This window comes from Erythrolamprus reginae, chromosome 11, assembly GCF_031021105.1.
Source record: "Erythrolamprus reginae isolate rEryReg1 chromosome 11, rEryReg1.hap1, whole genome shotgun sequence".
In the NCBI taxonomy this organism is placed as follows: domain Eukaryota; kingdom Metazoa; phylum Chordata; class Lepidosauria; order Squamata; family Dipsadidae; genus Erythrolamprus; species Erythrolamprus reginae.
In genome coordinates, this window is record NC_091960.1 from 33,592,558 (window position 1) to 33,610,132 (window position 17,575).

The 17,575-nt window shown below is 43.4% G+C and overlaps 1 protein-coding gene across 1 annotated transcript; it reads left to right on the forward strand.

The window, feature by feature from the left end:
* Window positions 1–11,254: 11,254 nt before the first annotated feature.
* On the forward strand, window positions 11,255–16,591 carry TRNP1 (TMF1 regulated nuclear protein 1). Its single transcript, XM_070764044.1, has one exon. It carries the CDS (start codon window positions 11,513–11,515, stop codon window positions 12,113–12,115), a length of 603 nt encoding a protein of 200 aa, XP_070620145.1. The 5' UTR covers window positions 11,255–11,512; the 3' UTR covers window positions 12,116–16,591.
* The last annotated feature ends 984 nt before the right edge of the window (window positions 16,592–17,575 follow it).

Genomic DNA, 17,575 nt, shown 5'->3' on the forward strand with positions numbered 1-17,575 from the left:
TGGTAGTAGAAGGTGGGATCTTGTGTCCAAATGCATTGAAAGATTTATTTTACTTTATTTATTTATTTATTTATTTTGACCAATACACAATGAGGAATCTGGATAGGTCAACCGTAGATAATCTAAGGGTAAAGTGTTGGGGGTTTGGGGATGACACTGCGGAGTCCGGTAATGTCGCCGACAGGCAGGATGTTGCAGCATATGATCTTGTGGGAAATACTTAGATCTTGTTTAAGGCATCTTAGTTCTAGGCTTTCTAGGCCCAGGATTGAAAGTCTAGTCTCGTACGGTATTCTGTTTCGAGTGGAGAAGTGAAGGGCTCAGGGACCCTTCTCTTGGATAGAGAAATGTTTTCTCTGATAAGTTTTAAAATGGCCATCTCAAGCTACTACAATTACTAAAAACAGCAGGGCCATGAGAACAGGTCTGCTCAAATACTACCGTTGATAGCACTAGATGGCAGCAAAAAGGAGCTTTCAGTATATTTTTCTGCTATCTAGTATTCATTGGAATTTTGCAGCTCTGACTTATTTAGTAGTTTGGTCTTTCTGAGTGTGCTTGTGTGTAGGAGCATACTGGGGACAGTGTGTGCCTCTCTGTGTGTGAGGGGAACATTTAATTATATTAACCACCTTACAGGTAGTCCTCAACTTATGGCCAGGTCAACAATCGGATAGTCTAAGGGTAAGTTTTAAGTTCAAATTTTATTGGATTTATATGCCCCCCCTCTCCGAAAACTCAGGGCGGCTAACAGCAATCATAGACAGTATACAATAATAATCCAATACTAAAAGCAAATTAAAACCCCTTAAAATACAAAACCAAACACACATACATACAAACATACCATGCATACCATTGTAACGACCTAGGGGGAGAAGAAATCTTAATTCCCCCAGGCCTGGCGGCAGAGGTGGGTTTTAAGTAGCTTACGAAAGGCAAGGAGGGTGGGGGCAATTCTAATCTCTGGGGGGAGTTGGTTCCAGAGGGCCGGGGCCACCACAGAGAAGGCTCTTCTCCTGGGTACCAGCCAAGCGACATTGTTTAGTTGACGGGACCCGGAGAAGACCCACTCTGTGGGACCTAACTGGTCGCTGGGATTCGTGTGGTAAAGTTTTGAGGGTTAGGTGATGATGCTACAGAGTCAGATAGTCCAACATGCTGCATCAACTACTTGATTACTAAAGTCGTATTTCCTGCAGTCGAATTTAGAGCGGTTTATTTATTTATTTTTATTTATTTATTTTGTCCAATACACAATAATACACAATGAAGGCAATAGAGGACACCTTCGAGGAAATAGAGTTAGAGAAAGAAAGAAGAGAGAGTATAGGATAAAATAATCAATGAGAGAACAGAAGAAAGATATAGGGATAGAAGAGAAGATATATGGGATATAGGAGAGACAATAGGACAGGGGACGGAAGGCACTCTGGTGCACTAATGGACGCCCCTTACTGACCTCTTAGGAATCTGGAGAGGTCAACCATGGACAGTCTAAGGGTAAAACTTTGGGGGTTAGGGGATGATACTACGGAGTCCGGTAATGAGTTTCACGCTTCAACAACTCTATTACTAAAGTCGTATTTTTTACAGTCAAGTTTGGAGCGGTTTATTATTATTATTATTATTATTATTATTATTATTATTATTATCATTATTATTCTTATTTATTAGATTTGTATGCCGCCCCTCTCCGTAGACTCGGGGCAGAGCTCGAATCTGTTATGTGCTCTTGTGTTGTTGTGGTTGAAGCTGAAGTAGTCGTTGATAGGCAGGATTTTGCAGCATATAATTTACTTTAAGTTTGTATGTATGTTTTTATATATTGGGGTTCCTTGTTTTTAGACTTTTAAATGTACTATCATTATTTTAGATTTTAATTATTAGATTTGTCATTATGTACTGTTTTTATCATTGTTGTGAGCCACCCCGAGTCTCCGGAGAGGGGCGGGATACAAGTCTAATAAATGAAATGAAATGAAATGAAATAATATAAGTATAAAGTAGAGATAGAAAAGATAAAAAAGACATTTGGACAGGAATGGTAGGCACATAGGTGTACTTATGCATGCCCCTTACAGACCTCTTAGAAAAGGGGAGAGGTCTATAGATAATGGAAGGTTGAAGATTTTGGGATTGGGGGAAAAAACAACAGAGTCCCCTAGTGAATTCCAGGCGTTGACCACTCTATTGAGCGATTTACATTTATTTATTTATTTATTTATTTATTTATTTATTTATTTATTTATTTATTTATTTATTTATTTATTTATTTATTTATTTATTTATTTATTTATTTATTCTTTCATTCATTCATTCATTCATTCGATTTGTATGCCGCCCCTCTTCGTAGACTTGGGGCGGCTAACAACAGTAATAAAAAACAGCATGTAAATCCAATCCTAAAACAACTAAAAAACCCTTATTGTAAAACCAAACATATATACAAACAAACAAACATACCATGCATAAATTATAAAGGCCTAGGGGGAAAGAGTATCTCAGTTCCCCCATGCCTGATGGCAGAGATGGGTTTTAAGGAGCTTACAAAAGGCAAGGAGGGTGGGGGCAATTCTAATCTCTGGGGCGAGTTGGTTCCAGAGGGCCGGGGCCGCCACAGAGAAGGCTCTTCCCCTGGGTCCCGCTCTGTGGGACCTAACTGGTCGCTGGGATTCGTGCAGCAGAAGGCGGTCCCTGAGATAATCTGGTCCGGTGCCATGAAGGGCTTTATAGGTCATAACCAACACTTTGAATTGTGACCGGAAACTGATCGGCAACCAATGCAGACTGCGGAGTGTTGGTGTTACATGGGCATTTAATTTGTATCTATTGCATGCTCTTGTGTTGTTGTTGTTAAAGGTGAAGTAGTCGCTCACAGGGAGTACATTGTGATGTATGATTTTATGAACAACAGTTAAATCAGTTCGGAGGCGGCATAGCTGTAAATTTTCCAAACATAGTAATTGAATGTTAATGTTTGTTCAGATTTTCTTGTCTCATTTCTGAACCTTGCGTGCAATAAACCTGAGTTAATCCACTGCCACGTGGTCTCCATTTCCTTGAACCAGGAAGCTTGTTTTTCCCGCAACAGAACGGTCACTAAACGAACGGTTTGTCAATCAAGGATTATCTCTGTTGAGCAGGAGGTGGGTGGATTGACATTGGCATCGGTAAACAAAAACCACCGGGTGAATTTACTGGCAGGATGTAGTAGGTGTGGGTGGGGAAAAAAGTATCAGCTGTATTTGCTAAAGATTATGGTAGAATGCAGGGATTTGATCTAAACGAAATGTTAAATCGACCCACTTCCCAATCTCCTGGAGAGAGCCTGGCACATTGTAAAAGGCCTTTATCATCCATTTCTTTGGATTGAATAAACAGATGTATCTGGCGGTGCAGATATGAATAGAACGCGGGGCGGGGGGGACGGACAGGGGGGGGGAAGACAAGCAGCTTGAAAGGCTTAAAGCTTTTAGTCATAACATGCAGAAATAAGCTGGTATTTAATTTTCTCTAACCCTCCAGATGATCACTGTTGTCCATCCACATTACACACCAGGTGGTTGAGCATGCTATTATTTTAATCAATTGGCAGGAAAAATAATGGGACCGGAATAACGCTAAGCCAGGGCCCCTCAATTGAAGGAGAACACATCCATCCCAAAACACAGACCTACCCCCAAAAATGTTTTTTGTAATCATTGCAGTTGACCTTTAACTTTTTTGAAGCATTTTTTTTTGTTCCGATTTCAAAAATATACAGTGGTACCTCTACCTAAGAACGCCTCTACTTAAGAACTTTTCTAAATAAGAACCGAGTGTTCAAGATTTTTTGGCCTCTTCTTAAGAACCTTTTTCTACTTAAGAACCCGAGCCAGGAAAAATTTCCCAGGAAAGTTGAGAGTGGAATGAAGGCCCGGCCAGTTTCCTGCCATTCCCCCTTTAATCCCGGCCATCTCGGGCTTTTCTGGGCTGCCAGAGGAGCCTTTCGGTGGCGCTTAAGGAGGCTTTGGCAGTCCAGAGCAAACGAAGCATTTTCCTTTCTCTGAGCACTTGGAGAGCGCCCAGAGAAAAGGAATGCTCCTTTCGCTCTGGGCAGCGACAGTCCTCCTCCTCTTCTTCATCCTCCTCCTCCTCCTACCCAAATTCCGAGCTTTTATTTCTTTCCTAATGGGTTTGCACACATTATTTGCTTTTGCACTGATTCCTATGGGAAAAATTGCTTCTGCTTACAAACTTTTCTACTTAAGAACCTGGTCACAGAACGAATAAAATTATTAAGTAGAGGCACCACTGTATATAGTTTTTCTGTAGCAGGTATTGTTTCCACGGAGCAGCATCATTATTACAATAAGGTATAAGAAATAAACTGGTGGCATTAAGAAAACAGTAATCTAGCTATCAGAAATAACGTAATAACAAAAATGCTTCTATATCAGACACTTTATATCAGTGATGGCGAACCTGAACTTCCGGACTTCCCGTTTGGGTATTTTTTTTCACCTGCCAGGATTCAGAAAGGCCTGTGAACATGCGTGGGGGGCAGCACGGAGTGTGTGCGCATACATGGGAGGGGGAGGGGAGAGGTGTGGGCATGCGCACGCATGCTAGCACACACACACACACACACACACACACATACACACCCCTTTTGGCACACAAACCAAAAAAGATTCGCCATCTCTGTACTAGTGCCACTGTTGGCGAACCTATGGCACTTATCTGAGGGCAATCGAGGCATTGCCCTATGTCAAGTCTAATGCGCATGTGTGCGCTGGCCATTTTCAGCCTTCTAGAGTGTGGGGGAGGCCGTTTTCACCCTCTGTAGTCTGTGGATGGCAAAAACCTGTCTCAATGGGCCTACTGGAAGGTCATTTCCAATTAGGCCCATTTCCAATTGGGCCCATACCTGAAGTCTGGGGAGGGTGAAAAACAGCCCGATAGGCCTATCAGAAGTCTGGAGGCTTCAGTGAGGCCTGTGAGCATATACGGTGGGTTGTGCATGCATGCGCGGGATGAAGGCATTGCATTATGGGTATGGGCACATGCACACGCCTTTTTGTCACCCGAGCAAAAAGAAATAAGGTTCAGGAGAGAAGTGTTTTTAATAGGAAAGTGAACACAAGAACAAGGGGGCACAATCTGAAGTTAGTTGAGGGAAAGATTAGGAGTAATGTGAGAAAATATTATTTTACTGAAAGAGTAGTAGATGCTTGGAACAAACTTCCAGCAGACATGGCCGGTAAATCCACAGGAACTGAATTTAAACATGCCTGGGATAAAGATATATCCATCCTAAGATAAAATACAGGAAATAGTATAAGGGCAGACTAGATGGAAAGGGACGTCTTTTTTTGCTGTCAATCTTCTATGTTTCTAAAACGTTCACCATCTGCAGCTGCAGCCTCCCAGATTTGATCACTATTTCAATCAATATCTGAAAAAGCTGGATTTGCTTAACCGACTGTGTGTGGTTCACTTAAATGCAGTGATTCACTTATTAAACATGGCAAAAAAAATGTTGTGAAAATAAGCACAATTTACATAATAAAGAGCCGCAGTGGCGCCGTGGTTAGAATGCAGAATTGCAGGCTAATCGTGCCAACTGCCAGCAGTTCAATCCTGACTGGCACAAGGTTGACTCTGCCTTCCATCCTTCCGGAATGGGTAAAATGAGGACCCAGATTGTTGAGGCTGACTCTGTAAATTGCTTACAGAGGGCCATAAACAGTGAAAATCTACTCAAGTTTTTACTACCACCTTGTGGGCGTGGCTTATGCAGGATGCCCTGCATTTTCTTCCAACATTTTTCAATGCAAATTGGGTGCCCTTGGGTGGAGCTCCATTTTCGCTACCCCACTGTGTTCCCACCCACCCACCGTCCGGGTAGCAGCCCACCCCTGGCTATAAAGCACTGTGATGGGAAGTATAAGTCTAAGGGCTATTGCTAAGTGTCTTTCTTAGCAACAGAAATTCTGGTTTCAATTATAGTTAGAAGTCAAGGACTAATTGTACAGGGTTTTTCCCCCCCCACAATTTAAATTTAAAACAATTTGGTAAGCAAGCCAAAACCAAAAGCGGATTTTTAAATATATCTCCCTTCTGCTTGGTTAAATCTAGACAGATGCGACAATGACATTTGAGTGTCACAGGACTCGTTAGCTGGCTCTGATTTTTTGCCAAATCAGCCCACTTTAGCTTTATTAATAAATCATTATGTAACGTCCTGTTAGCAGACTCGCTGCAATATCAGGTTTTTGAAACATTTTTTGAAAGGATGTTATAATTCATTTTCTTTCTAAACTTGAACCATTGTTTGGAGGATTGGAGGGAGCAGGGAGTATAAAATATTGGGGTTTCTATTCTGAAATGAGGTAGATTAGGATCAAAGCATCACTTGTCAGGTTTCATGTGGTCTCCAACCTTGGCAACTTTAAGCCTTGTGGACTTCACTTCCCAGAATTCCTCAACCAGCAAGGCTGAGGAATTCTGGGAGTCGGGGTCCACAAGTCTTAAGGCTGTTGGGGCCTGGATGGGTGTCAACAAACTCAAACTCAACCCAGACAAGACGGAGTGGCTGTGGGTCTTGCCTCCCAAGGACAATTCTATCTGTCTATCCATTACCCTGGGGGGGGGGGGAAATTATTGACCCCCTCAGAGAGGGTCCGCAACTTGAGCGTCCTCCTCGATCCACAGTTCACATAAGTTCACATTAGAGAAACATCTTTCAGCTGTGGCGAGGGGGGCGTTTGCCCAGGTTCGCCTGGTGCGCCAGTTGCGGCCCTATTTGGACCGGGAGTCACTGCTCACAGTCACTCATGCCCTCATCACCTCGAGGCTCGACTACTGTAATGCTCTCTACATGGGGCTACCTTTGAAAAGTGTTCGGAAACTTCAGATCGTGCAGAATGCAGCTGCGAGAGCAATTATGGGCTTCTCTAAGTATGCCCATATTACTCCAACACTCCGCAGTCTGCATAGGTTGCCCATCAGTTTCCGGTCACAATTCAAAATGTTGGTTATGACCTATAAAGCCCTTCATGGCACCGGACCAGAAAACCTTCAGGACGGCCTTCTGCCGCACGAATCCCAGCAACCTGTTCGGTCCCACAGAGTTGGCCCTCTTCGGGTCCCATCAACTAAACAATGTCGTCTGGCGGGACCCAGGGGAAGAGACTTCTCTGTGGCGGCTCCGACCCTCTGGAACCAGCTCCCCCCTGAGATTAGGACTGCCCCCACCCTCCTTGCCTTTCGCAAACTCCTTAAAACCCACCTCTGCCATCAGGCATGGGGAAACTGAAACATCTCCCCCTTGCCCATGTTGTTTTGGTGTTGGATTGATTGTGTGCTTGTTTTTTTAATATTCTGGGGTTGTTTTATGAATTTTTTAGCTTAAAATTGTAATTGGATTGGTGGGTATTGGATTTGTTACTATGTACTGTGTTGCCATTGTTGTGAGCCGCCCCGAGTCTGCGGAGAGGGGCGGCATATAAATCCAATAAATCTAATCTAATCTAATCTTTTGCTGGCTGAGGAATTCTGGGAGTTGAAGTCCATAAGCCTTAAAGTTGCCAAATAAACAAATAAACAAACCACTTTCATGTTAGGGTCAAAAAGGTTTACACAGCCATGAAGCTACTTGGATGGCAAAAATCCAGATGTTCACTAGATTATTGAGATATCTGCGTCTTAGATAGACCTAGCCTGTCAAGACTTTGTACTCGTTCTGTCAATAATAAGTTCTTTCCAATAGCTCTTCCCCTGGGAACATACCTACTCATGGATCGCTATAGAAACAACTCCTCCTGGAAGTTACCAGGTTGTTCTAACCCATCTGTGTTTTGTTTTTTTCCTGGAGTCAAGGTGAGTCATAGCAGAAACAAATGGAATCGATTTAGACCTGCAGTAGCTGCATTTTATGTGAAACAGAGCAAAGAGAGAGGGGAAGGGGCACAGCTAAGACCTAAAACTGCCTTTTAACCATAGTGATTCACTACAAGGACGCTACTAAATAGTTTAATGAGCTGTAGTTTTCTGAAAAAGAAACATGGTTAGCTGGGCTCTTAGACTTCAGTCCAGCGCTTCTCCACCTTGCCAATTGTAATGCCGTCTGCAAGAAACATAGAAGACTGACGGCAGAAAAAGACCTCATGGTCCATCTAGTCTGCCCTTATACTATTTCCTGTATTTTATCTTACAATTCTGCTCTGATTTCAATTTCCATTGCAATGTACGGGAGGCCCTCCACTTAAAGCCATTTGTTTAGAAGCATAGAAGATTGACGGCAGAAAAAGACCTCATGGTCCATCTAGTCTGCCCTTATACTATTTCCTCTATTTTATCTTAGGATGGATAGATGCTTATCCCAGGCAGGTTTCAAGTCAGTTACTGTGGATTTATCTACCACGTCTGCTGGAAGTTTGTTCCAAGCATCTACTACTCTTTCATTAAAATAATATTTTCTCACGTTACTTAATCTTTCCCCAACTAACTTCAGATTGTGTCCCCTTGTTCTTGTGTTCACTTTCCTATTAAAAACACTTCCCTCCTGAACCTTATTTAACCCTTTGACATATTTAAATGTTTCGATCAATTCCCCCCTTTTCCTTCTGTCCTCCAGACTCTACAGATTGAGTTCATGAAGTCTTTCCTGATACGTTTTATGCTTAAGACCTTCCACCATTCTTGTAGCCCGTCTTTGGACCCGTTCAATGTTATCAATATCTTTTTGTAGCTGAGGTCTCCAGAACTGGACACAGTATTATTCCAAATGGGGTCTCACCAGCGCTCTATACTGTGGGAACAGTTTAGCGACTGTTCAAAATGACAAGGGTACAAAAAGTATCTTAATTGCAACCAGTCCTCACACTAACGACAGTTGCAGCCAGTGTTCCCTCTAATTTTTTTGGGGGGTGGGCGGAAAAGTATAGTGTCTGAGCGGCAGTCCCTTCGGGACTGGGCGGCACAGAAATAATAAATAAATAAATAAATAAACAAACAAACAAATAAAAAACCCACCCTGTTTTGCCTCAGAGAATTTCAAAATAAAATACTGTACTGTGTGTCTATAACAGTGAGCTCATAATAGGGCAACTCTATCAATATCAAAATGCCACTTAAATAGTTGAGCTAGTTTCAAACTAGATTTTGATTTTCTTTCTCTCTTCCTTACTCCCATTCTTTTTCTTTCTCTTTTCCTTCCTCTCTTTTTTCTATCTGTTTCTCTCTCTTCCTCTCTTCCTCTCTCTCTCCTTCCCTCTTACTCTTTCCCTCTCGGCTTCTGGGCAGGTTTGGAAAACTCTGAGTTGATGATGATTTTTAAGTGAGCGATTGCTCACCGCTCAGCTTAGAGGGAACAATGGTTGCAGCATCTCTGGTGTCATGCGATCAAAATCCAGATGCTCGGCAACATCAGATTTGTGATGACTGCAAGGCCCTGTGCGACCTTCACAGGCAGCTTCTGACAAGGAAATTTAAATGGGGGAAGCTGGATTTATTTATTTATTTATTTATTTATTTATTTATTTATTCATTCATTCATTCATTCATTCATTTGTCCAATACACAATACATATGGAAGAGAATAGACATGAAGTAATATATATATATATAAAGATAATATGTAAAAATAGAGGAGAAGATATATGAAAGGAAGAAAATATATATGATATATTTATATCATAAATATATAAAGGAAAGACAATTGGATAGGGGACGAAAGGCACACTAGTGCACTTATGCACGCCCCTTACTGACCTCTTAGGAACCTGGAGAGGTCAATCGTGGATAGTCTAAGGGAGAAATGTTGGGGGTTAGGGGTTGACACAATTGAGTCCGGTAATGAGTTCCATGCTTCGACAACTCGATTGTTAAAGTCATATTTTTTACAGTCAAGTTTGGAGCGATTAATATTAAGTTTGAATCTGTTGCGTTCTCTTGTGTTGTTGCGGTTGATGCTGAAGTAGTCATTGACCGGTAGGACGTTGCAGCATATGATCTTGTGGGAAATACTTAGGCGCCGTAGTTCTAAGCTTTCTAGACCCAGGATTGTTAGTCTATTTTTGTAGGGTATTCTGTTTCGAGTGGAGGAGTGCTTACGGACCACTCGACTCATTTAACAGCGGCAGTGATTCGCTTAAACCTTGGCATACAAATCTAATAAATTATTACTATTACTATTACTATTACTATTACTATTACTACTACTACTACTACTACTATTATTATTATTATTATTATTATTATTATTATTATTATTATTATAAAATTGGATGCCACTGACTTAACAATTGCTTTCTTTAGCAATGAAAATTCCCATCCCAACTGTGATGTAAGCCAAGGACTATCCCTACCATGAAGGTTCAAGCCAGTGATGTATTTACAACAGACTCTGAAAAAAATAAACATCAGTTTAAACTGCCTTTTGGCCATTTGGATGCCCTTCAAATGGCTGCAACTGATTCATCCTGGCATTTTAGTCATTCTGGCCAGAGGAAGTCAAAGCGTTCTCATTTAGAATAGAACAGGTTAACAAGCATTGAAAGGGATCTTGTAGGTCATTTAGTCCAGCCCCCTGCTCAAGCAGGAGACCCTACACCAGTGATGGCGAAACTATGGCGCGAGTAGCACAGGTGGCCTTTTTTTAATATTTATTTTTGTCCAATACACAATAATACACAATGAGGGCTGGAAAAGGCAGGGAAAAGCCTTCCTGCCCCCCCAGGAAACTCCTGGGAGGAAACAGGGCTGGAGAAGGCAGGGAGAAGCCTCCGTGGGGCCTCTCTAGGAATCTCCTGGAAGGAAACAGGGCCTCCACCCTCCCTGTGCTTTCCCCAATCGCACACATTATTTGTTTTTACACTGATTCCTATGGGAAAAATTGCTTCTTCTTACAAACTTTTCTACTTAAGAACCTGGTCGCTGAACGAATTAAGTTCATAAGTAGAGGTACCAGTGTATTAATTATATCTTTGTATACCACCAATGCGCACTTGACAAAGCAAAACAATTTTTTTAAAAATACTATCATATAATTAAAAAGTAAAAATAAAATAAAATAAGAGAGTCCGAAGAAAAGGCGAGGGTGAGCTGAGCTCCTGGAGAGCGGCCCAAGAAGATGGCGGGCGGGGATTAAAGAGCCGGCCGAAGCTCCGGCAAGCTTCGTGATTGGCTCAGCGAAGCGTCTCTCAACCCCTTCGCCGTGGCCCCCCCTCTCCCGCCTTATAAGCGCGTCCGGGCGCTCCGTTGGCGAGACTTCAACGAGGCGAGCTCGGCCCTGCGGTTGTGTGCGGTCAGAGCTCGCGGGCGCGCACCTACGCCGCGAACCGGCTTGGAGCAGCAGGGCGGGGAGCGTGTGGCACCCGCCCGCCCGCCGCTAACCTTCCCGGGCCATCCGTTTCGCCGAAGGCTCGGAGCTCCCCGCCTGTCCCGCCCCGAGGGCGCGCATCTCCACCGGGCGCTCCGAAGCACCGACGCGCTTCCCCTTCCCGCCCAACCCCGCTGAGCCTTAATGCCCGGCTGCGGGGTTGCGCCTCCTGCCGTCCGAGCCCTCCAGCCGCCTCCAGCCGAGGAGGCGGCGAAGCCGGCGAAAGTGGCGGCAGCGGCAGGAGGTGCTGCAGCGAGCAGCCGGGACTTGGAAGTGCGCGCCGCCTCCTCCTCGCTGCCCGCGGCGGTGCGGGGCGCGCTGGAGCTGGCGGAAGCCCGTCGGCGGCTGCTGGAGGCGGAGGGCCGCCGGCACCTGGTCTCGGAGCTGGAGAGCCGCGTCCAGCACCTGCACCGCGTCTTCATCGAGGCCGAGCTGCGCATGGCCACCCGGGCCGAGACTCTGGGCCGCCTGGGCGGCGGCGTGGCTCAAGCTGAGCTTCACCTCACGGCGCACGGGCAGCGCCTCAAGAAAACGGCCAGGCGCTACAAGAAGGCCCGCCCGCCCGCCCTGCTGGCCTCGGCGCTGGCCCTCAGCAGCTGCGTGCCTTGGGCGGCCTGCCGGGTGAGGCGAGGCGGAGGCCCCGAGCCGCCCGAATCCCCCTTCCGGAGGAGTTTGCCGGCTGCTGCGCCGACGCTGGGACGGAGCGAGACCGAACCGCGGCGGAAGAACAACGGCGCCGCTTCGTGAGGGCGGGGAACGACTACAAGACCTCCGAGGCCCCTTCCAGCGCCATTCTGACTGTTCGACGGATGATTGATGGATGGACTGAGGCGTCACGCGCCAAACCTGGGACCTGAAATGGGGACCGTGAGGTGGCAGCTGGTCCTCCCTTGGAGGCTCGTGACTCTCCCCGCATTAACCGGCGGCCGCTCGGCTGCCCATCGCCCCCGCCGGCTGCCTTCTCCTCAGTTTGCTAAACTCGGGTTTCATTTAGATGTGGGGCCTTCTGCAGCCACAGCTTAAGCCAGCATCTAGTTATTTGGGCATGGCATGTTGTACCAATACCACAATTGCATTTTTCTTGACTCACCTGTCTTGTGTGAACTCAGCCAGCTGATGGGGTTGGAGAAAAAATGTTTTATAACCTGGAGTAATATCCCAAAAGAGTGCAGGGGAATCGATAATTTTCCAGGTGATCCATAAGTTATGGAATTAATCATCCTGTGTATTTGAAAATCAATGCCCTTGAAATGAAAGGCAGAGCATTTACACTGCTCAAAAAATAAAGAAATAAATTACAGTAAATAATAAATAAATAAATGGAACACTTAAACAACACAATGTAACTCCAAATAAATCAAAATTGTCTACTTAGGAAGCAACACTGTGACAATTTCATTGTGTTGTCAGCCCATTCAACTTTGTACAGAACAAAGTATTCAATGAGAATATTTCATTCATTCAGATCTAGGATGTGTTCTTTGAGTGTTCTCTTTTATTTTTTTGGAGCAGTATATTTTAGGAGGGGAAAAAACTTAATTATTTTAGGGTGGGGAAAAACTCAATTATTTTTTCAAAATAAGGCTTTTTAAATAATGGGATTGAAATTCCAGTTATACCTACATTTTCTACGTAGAGGAGATGGCTTGACAGCTGACATGAATTCCAATGTTCATCTGCCTGGCTTGATGTGTTCAAATTATTTTTAACAGTTTTTTGCAATATTCCATACTTGAGTTAGCATTTTTAATGCAGATGATTGACGATGTCCCCAAAAAGCAGCAATCTTTTTTTTTTTAAAGCTAGGTCAGTTCATGGACACACAATTGTCAACCTAATCTTGTATTTCTACCAACAAACTTAAAAGGAAGATGCCCTAAAATTAGTTCATGCCTAAACAAGATATTTTAGTAAATTGATCTCTCCTCTCCTCTCTGTCTCTCTCCTCTCTGTCTCTCTCCTCTACGTCTCTCTCCTCTCTTCTCCTCTCCTCTCTGTCTCTCTCCTCTTCTCTCCTCTCCTCTCTGTCTCTCTCCACTCCTCTCTGTCTCTCTCCTCTCCTCTCTGTCTCTCTCCTCTCCTCTCTGTCTCTCTCCTCTCCTCTCTGTCCCTCTCCTCTCTGTCTCTCTCCTCTCTTCTCCTCCCCTCTCTGTCTCTCTGTCTCTCTCCTCTCTTCTCCTCTCCGCTCTGTCTCTCTCCTCTCCTCTCTGTCTCTCTCCTCTTCTCTCTGTCTCCCTCCCTCCCTGCATCTTTTGAGATGCAGAGGTTGAAAACAGCTGGGATAATGTGGATTGTGCATTGACTTGGTTGGATAAGGTCACTCTCACTTCTAGTCAGCAGGACAACAGTGGCTCTGCTTTCATCTTTGCGTCTTAAAACGCTTTTTTAGTCCACCCTTCTCTGACACCAATCGATTCTCTGAATCCTTAATCATCACGGCAGTTGGTGAAGGTTGCTTGACTCAGTGGGAATCTAGGAAGAAGAAATATTGATGGACTTCTAGGTAGCCTGGAAGACTAGAAAGAGCTGTGCTTTTTTTGCCAGCTTTTTAAAGCAATGATGCCCTCAGGCCCTTATATGCTGCTAGGCATTCATAGGTTTCTTCTGGACATAAATGAAAAATTTATGTGCATGGGCAAAACTAAGCGATTTGGACTTATTATTTTTTTGCATTTTCAATACATGTTTTTTGGTCTTTTGAATTCATGCAATGTGTTAACCTGAAACACAATATGAAGAAAATGTTGCAACATTTCACTTAGCGGGGGGTGGGGGGGTTATTGTGTACACATACATTACACGTACCCTGCTTCTTTGAAGCTGAACACTGAAATATTTTTCAAAACACGAATAGTCCATCCTAAAATTGCTTTTGGAGAAAAGCTTCACTAAGTTTCAATTGGGTAGCTCCATCACTTTAGAACTGATATATTGTACAGTCTAAGCAGCATAAGAGCCAATTTGGTACGGTGGTTAAGGCCCCCAGGCTTACAAACTGGGAGACGTTGAGTTCTAGTGCTGCCTTAGGCCAGTCCCTCCCTCTCAGCCCCTGGAAAGAGGCAATGGCAAACAAGTTCTGAAATTTTGCCAAGAAAACTTCAGGGACCCATCTAGGGAGCTATAGTTATAATTGCATGATATACCAATTCCCCAAACACAAGCATTTAAAATTTGGCTCATTTTTTTTTTTTTGCATTCAAGACAGTTGTGTTAGTTTAGACCAGTGATTTTCAACCTTTTTTTGAGCCGCGGCACATTTTTTACATTTACAAAACCCTGGGGCACATTGAGCAAGGGGGAGGGGTTAAAAAAAGTTTGCACAAAAAAATTCTCTCTCTCTCTTCCTCCCCTTCACTCTATTTCTTTCTCCCTCCCTCTTTCTCTCCCTTCCTTCCTCTTTCTCTCTCCATCCCTCTTTCTTTCTCTTCCTTCCTTTCTTTTTTGCTCTCTTTCTCTCTCCTTCCCTACCTCCCTCTATGTCTTTCTCTCTCTCTCCTTCCCTCCCTCTCTTTCTCTCTTGCTTTCTTTCTCTTGCTCTCTTGCTCTCTTGCTCTCTCTTTCTCTCTCTCTCTTGCTCTCTCTCTTTCTCTTGTTTTCTCTCTTGCTTTCTCTCTTTCTTTCTCACTCTCTTTCTGTCTCTGTGAGCTTCGCAGCACACATGACAATGTCTCGCAGCACACTAGTGTGCCACGGCACACTGGTTGAAAAACACTGGTTTAGACAGCAATCAAAACTATACAGATGTATAGCGTTTTATTGTTCACTGTATTCCTTTTTCACGTGGGATGGAAGTAGGAAGAGCTGATTTAAGGAAAAGAGAGGGCCTGCAAAAGTTTGATTGGCAATTCCCTGAAAAATATTGCCCCCCCCCACAGAAAAGTACATAATACATTGCTGTATTGTGATCAGTGTTCGTAAAATTTAAACATCTGGTTATTACCTATCTGGAGAATACTAACTTTAGGAAAAGTTGATGTAGACTTTGGTGATGTTATCCATGGATCATTAGGAAATTCAAACAACCCATATCATTAAAAAAAGACCTTTATGATTGTCAGGTTTTATTAAAGGCAGAAGACTAGGATGGAGCAATAGTGATGAAAGGTTGAAATTCTAGATAGGAATTATAATTAAATGCTGCCCTGATTGAAAATTGTATATGTTAGGAGGAAGCCAAAAACACATTCCTTGATTAAATTAAGGTTTCCACGAAGTGTCTCTATTCCCTGAGCATATAATTTCTTCTCGGAAATATACAGCGTAGGAACGTAACAGTAGATGGAATCACCACCACCATAATTAATTTGGTTATTGGATTTATCTTTTTTGGGGGGTTGGCGTACATTGAATCATTTAAGTGGCTGGGTTCATACAACGCGCTGAAAATTGAGTTAAAAACTCCAGCTATCTGAACTTAACATGCAATGTAAATACAGCTGCTAGATGTATTTAGCTGACCGTGCTAAGTATGTTCTCCCAAAGCAATCAATGTACCGTAATACTAAAATTGTATAGGCAGAAGTAAATCCTGTAGAAATTGACATTTTGTAATCTTGGCTAAGTGGGCATAGAATTGCAGCCTAGAAAAGCCCAGCTTTTTGGACCAGCAGATGGCTTGTTAGCAGCTTTTATTTATAGAGTAAAAAAAGTAGGTTGGATAAAAGAAAAGTGGGCACAGCTTTCAAACGTACTTTGATGGAGGATTAACATCTGTTCTGATCTAGCTGCCTGCAATATTCCTGGGTCAAAAAGATAGTAAAACTTGATGTTACTTCATTATATTTCATAAGGAACGCCTTCTGTTGCCTACAATGGTATCTCTGTGGGGGGAAAAACTTGAAGTTATTTGAGTAGCTTTGATGCATATCTTTAAAAAATGGAGGGGGGAGCCCCCTTACAAAAATTGCTTTGTTGGGAGTACAAAGGGAAGCTCCAGTTACATCAGGGAAATCTAACCTTGGCAAATTTTATGACCAGTGAACTTCAGAATTCCCCAGCCAATTCCTGGCTAGGAAATTCTGGGAGTTGAAGTCTTAAAATTGTCAAGGGTGGGATACACACTTGATTTATATATAGAGAGACAGTGGTTGGTTGTATAATTTTAAGGCTCCATCGTTTCTGATGGATAATAAATCCCCTGCAATGAATGTATGTTTTTTATAGCATAGGCACCCACTGGAAAGAGACATCATTTGTACCTAAATAAATATATTTTTCACTGTATATCGTCTGTGATATTGAATCAAGAGTGGGAAGAAGTGAGAAGTCGCCCTGAGTCCTTTGGGGTTGGGCAGCATACGAAAGAAAGAAAGAAAGAAGAGAGGAGAGAGAGAGAGAAAGAAAGAAGAGAGGAGAGAGAAAGAAAGAAAGAAAGAAGAGAGGAGAGAGAGAGAGAAAGAAAGAGAGGAGAGAGAGAGAGAAAAGGAGAGGAGAGAGAAAGAAAGAAAGAGAAAGAAAGAAAGAGAAAGAAAGAAAGAGAGAGAAAGAAAGAGAGAAAGAGAAAGAGAAAGAAAGAGAGAAAGAGAGAGAGAAAGAGAGAGAAAGAAGAGAGAGAGAAAGAGAGAAAAAAAAAGAAATAAAAATAGGATGCCAAGGAAAGCAAATCTTACACAGAGTGATGCCCAGCGGTGGGTTCAAAGGTGGACAGCTAAGTTGGAACAGTGATGTGTGCTCGCCCCCATGGCTCTGAGTGTTAGCGGAGTGCACTGCAATTCTACTGCACCTGTACAGGTAGCAGAATTGCGCATGGCGACACAGGTGCGCCCAGTTCTGGTGTGTTTTTTTTGCCTCCATGCACAACCTTAGCAGCCCATCTCTGGGTCAGTTGCTCCAACTTCAGCCTGGTTCTGTGAATTGGTTAGTGGCGGGAGGCTCTACCCACCCTCCCAGAACACTTGAGTACGCGTCCTCAGACTAGGTTTTAGAACCCAGTACTGGTGATACCTTTGGAGAAGAACTTGAGGACCATATGAACATCCATCGAGCATGAAGTACCTCCTTGAACTCAAGAAGCCTTCAGCAGAAGAATACTGAAGTTTGCGTTAAATATTAAGGAGTTAGCAGAGTTAGTGAGCATATGTGCAGAGGACAAACGTGGAGGTTATGGGTAACCAGCTAATGTTCATACAGATATGAGCAGTACTTCAAACAACTAGACCACAGACATTGAATGTATAAATATTATTTACAGTAGACAAATAGTGCAGT